Genomic DNA, 6646 nt, shown 5'->3' on the forward strand with positions numbered 1-6646 from the left:
CTCCGATTTAGTTGAAATTTTGCACAGGGAGTAGAATTTGCATTGTTGCTATGCGTGTCAAATTTGGTTGAAATCGGTTCAGATTTAGATATAGCTCCCATATATGTTTTTTTGATTTCGACAAAAATGGTCAAAATACCAACATTTTCTTTGTAAAATCGCCACTGCTTAGTCGAAAAGTTGTAAAAATGACTCTAATTTTCCTAAACTTCTAATACATATATATCGAGCGATAAATCATAAATAAACTTTTGCGAAGTTTCCTTAAATTTGCTTCAGATTGAAATGATTCCCATATTTATACCCTGCTCCACACTGTGGAACAGGGTATTATAAGTTAGTGCATATGTTTGCAACACCCATAAGGAAACGAGATAGACACATGGTGTCTTTGGCAAAAATGCTCAGGGTGGGCTCTTGAGTCGATATAGCGATGTCCGTCTGTCCGTGAACACATTTTTGTAATCAAAGTCTAGGTCGCAGTTTTAGTCCAATCGACTTCATATTTGGCACAAGTATGTGTTTTGGCTCAGAATAGATCCCTATTGATTTTGGAAGAAATCAGTTGAGATTTAGATATAGCTCCCATATATATGTTTTTCCGATTTCGACAAAAATGGTCAAAATACCAACATTTTCCTTGTAAAATCGCCACTGCTTAGTCGAAAAATTGTAAAAATTACTCTAATTTTCCTTAAAATTGCTTCAGATTTAAATGTTTCCCATATTTTTATACCCTTCACCACTACTGTGGTACAGGGTATAATAAGTTTGTGCATTTGTATGTAACGCCAAGAAGGAAAAGTCTGAGACGCATCGTTTAGTATACCGATCGTCTTAGAATTAAATTCTGAGTCGATTTAGCGATGTCCGTCTGTCTGTCTGTCCGTCTGTCTGTCTGTCCGTCTGTCTGTCTGTTGATGTATTTTTGTGTGCAAAGTACAGCTCGCAGTTTTAGTCCGATTGTCCTAAAATTTGGTATAGGGTCCTGTTTCGGCTCAAAGACGATCCCTATTGATTTTGGAAAAAATCGGATCAGATTTAGATATAGCTGCCATATATATTTTTCACCGATCTGGTCATAATTGGCGTGTATATCAACCAATCTTCCTCAAATTCCGTACATCCGAATATTTTATGAGTCTCGAAAAACTTGCAAAATATCAGCCAAATCGGTTCAGATTTAGATATAGCTCCCATATATAGCTTTCGTCCGATTTACACTCATTTGCCCACAGAGCCCAATTTTTTGCTCCGATTTAGTTGACATTTTGCACAGGGAGTAGAATTAGCATTGTAGCTATGCGTGCCAAATTTGGTTGAAATCGGTTCAGATTTAGATATAGCTCCCATATATAGCTTTCGCCCGATTTACACTCATATGACCACAGAGGCCAATTTTTTGCTCCGATTTAGTTGAAATTTTGAACAGGGAGTATAATTAGCATTGTAGCTATTCGTGCCAAATTTGGTTGAAATCGGTTCAGATTTAGATATAGCTCCCATATATAGCTTTCGCCCGATTTACACTCATATGACCACAGAGGCCAATTTTTTGCTCCGATTTAGTTGAAATTTTGCACAGGGAGTATAATTAGCATTGTAGCTATGCGTGCCAAATTTGGTTGAAATCGGTTCAGATTTAGATATAGCTCCCATATATAGCTTTCGCCCGACTTTAGTTTTATTTATTTATTTATATAAGTCAATGGAAACACAAAGTTCCTTACAGACTAAGCAATTAATTTTACAAGGCATATTATTTATATAAACAAAAGTACTTCAAAGTTGACTATATCATTATAATATTTGTTTAAAAATATATAATATCTAACATAGTTACAAATTTATTTAAAGGTCCAAACAAGTCTATATTAGAATTAAAAATTCTATTAAATTCTTTTAAAGCCCTAGTAATTGGCTCAAAATTGGCATAATTTGATCTATGAAGAGATACATAAAATGGTGTATAATGTCGTAGGTGACGGCAAGGTGCATAAAATGGTAATAAGTTAAGTAAATCCGGACAATCAATAAAATCATTACATAGTTTGTAGAGAAATAATTGTGAAGCAAACTTTCTTCTATTTTCAAGAGACTTTAGTGATATAAGTCTACATTTAGAAATATATTCGGGTTGAGGGGTTTCAAAATGTATGCTTGAAAGAGCAAATTTTATAAATCTTTTCTGCACACGTTCAATTCTCTCAATGTGAGTTTTACAATAAGGACTCCAAATAATTGATGCATATTCGAGCTTCGCTCGCAATATAGAAGTGTAAACAGCCTTCACAGTGTAAGGATCCGAAAAGTCCTTGCAATGTCTTTTTATAAAAGCAAGGAGTGAATAAGCCTTAGGGATTAAAGTATTAATATGATTATCAAAGGAAAACTTACTATCAAAAACAACGCCTAAATCTTTGTATGAAACCACTTCTTCAACTGCTGAAGAATTGATAGTATAAACAAATTGCATCGGATTTCTACCTCTACTAAATGAAACCTTAATACATTTTACAACATTAATTTCCAATCCATTCTCTGCGAACCAGATACAAAGGCGGTCCAAGTCACATTGCAATTTATAAAAATCGCTAGCGGAATTAATACGAAGAAAAATTTTTAAATCATCAGCATAAAGCAAAATATTAGACCAACTCACACATTTAACAACATCATTAATAAATAAAATAAATAACAATGGACCCATAACACTACCCTGGGGAATTCCAGATGTGGCGATAAATTCGTTAGAAATTGAATTCCCAATCGAAATAAAACATCTTCTATTATATAAATAACTTTCAACCCATCGCAAAAAAGAGGAATGAAAACCTAATGCCGACAGTTTACCAATCAACTTCGAATGTGAGATTCTATCAAATGCTTTTTTCAGATCAGTATAAATAGTATCCACTTGATAACCCAACTCAAAACTTGAAATGCAATACTGAGAAAAGCAAACCAAGTTGGTAACCGTTGAGCGTCCCTTAATAAACCCATGCTGATACGGAGAGATTATAGATTTAATTTCAAAATAAAGTTTAGGAACCAAAATGCGTTCAAACAATTTAGCAATATTACTAAGTTTTGCAATAGGCCTGTAATTAGAAATATTCTCTCTTTGACCAGATTTGAATACTGGAGTAATGGAGGTAGTTTTCCACCTGTCCAAAAATACCCCTTCACGTAAAGATTTATTGAAAATGTATAATAAAGGCTCAATTAACCATAAACGCATTTGAATCAAAAACGCTGAACATAAGCCATCACTGTCAACCCTATACGTAGATTTTAGTTCAGAAAGCCCCTGTAATAAGTCACTATCAGACAGTTGTATCAGGCCAATATTAATTGCAGATCCCGAATCACGTACCACAATTGGATACGCATTGGCGTCAAGAACAAAATTATTAGTAAAAAATTGAGCAAAAAGATCAACAATGCCATCCAACGAATCTGCCACCTTAACATCTAAAAACATTCTAGATGGATAATCGGTACTTTGCCTTTTAGAATTGATAAAACTCCAAAAAGATTTCGGATTACTCTTGATATTAACCTCAAAATCTAGTATATATTGCTTGTACAAAAATTTATTGAGGAAATTAAATTCCCTCAAAAAATGATCATACATCCTCTTACTGTGTAAGGATCCAGTCCTTCTAAAATCATTATAAAACTTATTCCTCTGATTTTTTAGCCTCTTAAGTCCCTTGGTATACCAGGGAAGTTTATGAAGCCTAGGCCTATGACAAGGTACACTATCATAACATATATCATTCAATATATTTATAAATTTATCGAAGCACACATTCACATTGCCATTACCAAAAATGTCTGACCAATTTATGTCTTCCAAAAGAGACTGAATCTTAACAAAATCGGCATTCTTAAAATTAAGCCCAGAGGGTGAATTTAAACCATTTATGAAAGAGTAAAATTCAATTTCCAATTCAATTGCAGAGTGATGCATATCTGGCATACTAAATGGATTAAGGCATTCAGCAATATTAAATTTAAGATCTTTATCAATGAAGATCAAATCCAAAATTCTATTTAGTTTATTAAAAAATCTATTAATTTGAATCAAATTAATACTTAAAATCCCATCAATTGTATTCATCTCACATGTAGAAAGAACATTATAAGGTGTAACAAAACCCACATTGAGATCCAAAGACCATCCAATTTTACTTAAATTGAAATCTCCACACACTAAAAGTTTGTGATCATACTTAGCCAAATCCAAAATATTTTGGAGATGCATATCGTATAACTCCAAATCACTACTGGGAGGTATATAAGAAACAACAAGATGAATGTTACCATAAACACCGAATATACTAACGCATAATTGATCTAATATAGAATTTGGGCACGACTTACACCCAAATGACCACAGAGGCCAATTTTTTGCTCCGATTTAGTTGAAATTTTGCACAGGGAGTATAATTAGCATTGTAGCTATGCGTGCCAAATTTGGTTGAAATCGGTTCATATTTAGATATAGCTCCCATATATAGCTTTCGCCCGATTTACACTCATATGACCACAGAGGCCAATTTTTAACTCCGATTTAGTTGAAATTTTGCACTGGGAGTAGAATTAGCATTGTAGCTATGCGTGCCAAATTTGGTTGAAATCGGTTCAGATTTAGATATAGCTCCCATATATAGCTTTCGCCCGATTTACACCCAAATGACCACAGAGGCCAATTTTTTGCTCCGATTTAGTTGAAATTTTGCACAGGGAGTATAATTAGCATTGTAGCTATGCGTGCCAAATTTGGTTGAAATCGGTTCATATTTAGATATAGCTCCCATATATAGCTTTCGCCCGATTTACACTCATATGACCACAGAGGCCAATTTTTAACTCCGATTTAGTTAAAATTTTGCACTGGGAGTAGAATTAGCATTGTAGCTATGCGTGCCAAATTTGGTTGAAATCGGTTCAGATTTAGATATAGCTCCATATATATGTTTTTCTGATTTCGACAAAAATGGTCAAAATACCAACATTTTCCTTGTAAAATCGCCACTGCTTAGTCGAGAAGTTGTAAAAGTGACTCTAATTTTCCTAAACTTCTTATACATATATATCGAGCGATAAATCATAAATAAACTTTTGCGAAGTTTTCGTAAAATTGCTCCAGATTTAAATGTTTCCCATATTTTTTTACTAACATTGTGTTCCACCCTAGTGCATTAGCCGACTTAAATTTTGAGTCTATAGATTTTGTAGAAGTCTATCAAATTCTGTCCAGATCGAGTGATATTTAAATGTATGTATTTGGGACAAACCTTTATATATAGACCCCAACACATTTGACGGATGTGATATGGTATCGAAAATTTAGATCTACAAAGTGGTGCAGGGTATAATATAGTCGGCCCCGCCCGACTTTAGACTTTCCTTACTTGTTTATTATTATTATTTTACTTTTTTTATTAATTTTCTATTTTTTTATTAGTTTTCTATTATTTTGTAAAATTTAATTGTCCAAAATTTGCACTTAATATAGCCTGATTGCGTTATTTCTAATACTTGTCCACAAGGATTGCATCGGAAGTAGAAAAAAATCATTGGGGGATCCCAAGATGCGCTTTAGAAGAAATCTTTGTGTACTTCTCCAAAAGAACTGCATCGGAAGTGGAAAAAATCATTGGGGGATCCCACGATGCTCTTTAGAAGAAATGTTTGTGGACTTGTCCAAAAGGACTGCATCGGAAGTTGGAAAAACTCGATGGGGGATTTTGGGATGGGCTTTAAAAGAAATGTTTGTGGAACAACTTCAAATTTTTTTTTCTGGGGAAGCTTTGAAACAAACAGAAATGTCACCAGCATTACTGAAATGGGATAATCCACCGCTGAAAAACTTTTTGGTGTTAGGTCGAATCAGGAATCGAACCTTTTGGTATGCAAGACGGGCATGCTAACCATTGCACCACGGTGACTCCCTAAAAATGTATACATTCACAAGCAACCAGCCACCTGGAAAAGTTTTTAATTTCTTTTTATTTGATTCATGGTGGTAGGTATTGAAGATTCGGCTAGGCGGTATATACCGGTTTCACTTCCATTGTGAGATTAAAACAATCCATTGTGGAACAGGTGGTGAACTTCTCTCTTATTTGTGACTGCTGACCCACTCCATGCTTAACACAGTGACAAACAATCTACTTTTTATAGCCGAGTCCAAACGAGTCGAAAGGCTCAGAAATGTCACGAGTATTACGGTGAGTGGATAATCCACCGCTAAAAGAGATTTTTGGGATTGGACCCATTAGCTTTTGTAAGTACCTTGGGCATTACACCTCAGTGGCTGGCAAAAAAAATTGCGTATTTTTTGAACTGAAAATAAAGCATAACTCTAGAAGAATATTTTTGATGGTAGATTAATACAGTGTGAATGATATGTAATGCAACAAAGTAAAGACCTATTTTTATACCCTGCACCACACTGTAGAACAGGGTATTATAAGTTAGTGCAAATGTTTGCAACATCCAGAAGGAGACGAGATAGACATATGGTGTCTTTGGCAATATTGCTCAGGGCCGGCCCTGAGTCGATCTAGCCATGTTCGTCTGTCCGTCCGTCCGTCTGTCTGTGAACACATTTTTGTGATCAATGTCCAGGTCG

General features: G+C 34.7%; 1 protein-coding gene across 1 annotated transcript; it reads right to left on the reverse strand.

Annotated features, from left to right (window-relative positions):
* Nucleotides 1-2219: 2219 nt before the first annotated feature.
* On the reverse strand, nt 2220-4270 carry LOC142235546 (uncharacterized). The gene is made up of 4 exons (XM_075306798.1): nt 3646-4270; nt 2854-3570; nt 2398-2541; nt 2220-2353 (listed from the first exon to the last, which is right to left on the reverse strand). The coding sequence occupies exons 1-4, from the start codon at nt 4268-4270 to the stop codon at nt 2220-2222; spliced, it is 1620 nt and encodes a 539-aa protein (XP_075162913.1).
* Nucleotides 4271-6646: the final 2376 nt, after the last annotated feature.

This window comes from Haematobia irritans, chromosome 1 (genome assembly GCF_050003625.1).
Source record: "Haematobia irritans isolate KBUSLIRL chromosome 1, ASM5000362v1, whole genome shotgun sequence".
NCBI classification, from domain to species: domain Eukaryota; kingdom Metazoa; phylum Arthropoda; class Insecta; order Diptera; family Muscidae; genus Haematobia; species Haematobia irritans.

Bases quoted from the DNA above. Each gene is read 5' to 3' on its own strand.
- LOC142235546 (XM_075306798.1), bottom strand. From the start codon at position 4,270: ATGCATCTCCAAAATATTTTGGATTTGGCTAAGTATGATCACAAACTT. The intron at 2,542-2,853 runs GTAAACTGTCGG...TCTGGTTCGCAG, and splicing joins CTCACATTCGAAGTTGATTG to AGAATGGATTGGAAATTAAT. The intron at 2,354-2,397 runs GTAAGTTTTCCT...TTAATCCCTAAG, and splicing joins TTTAGGCGTTGTTTTTGATA to GCTTATTCACTCCTTGCTTT.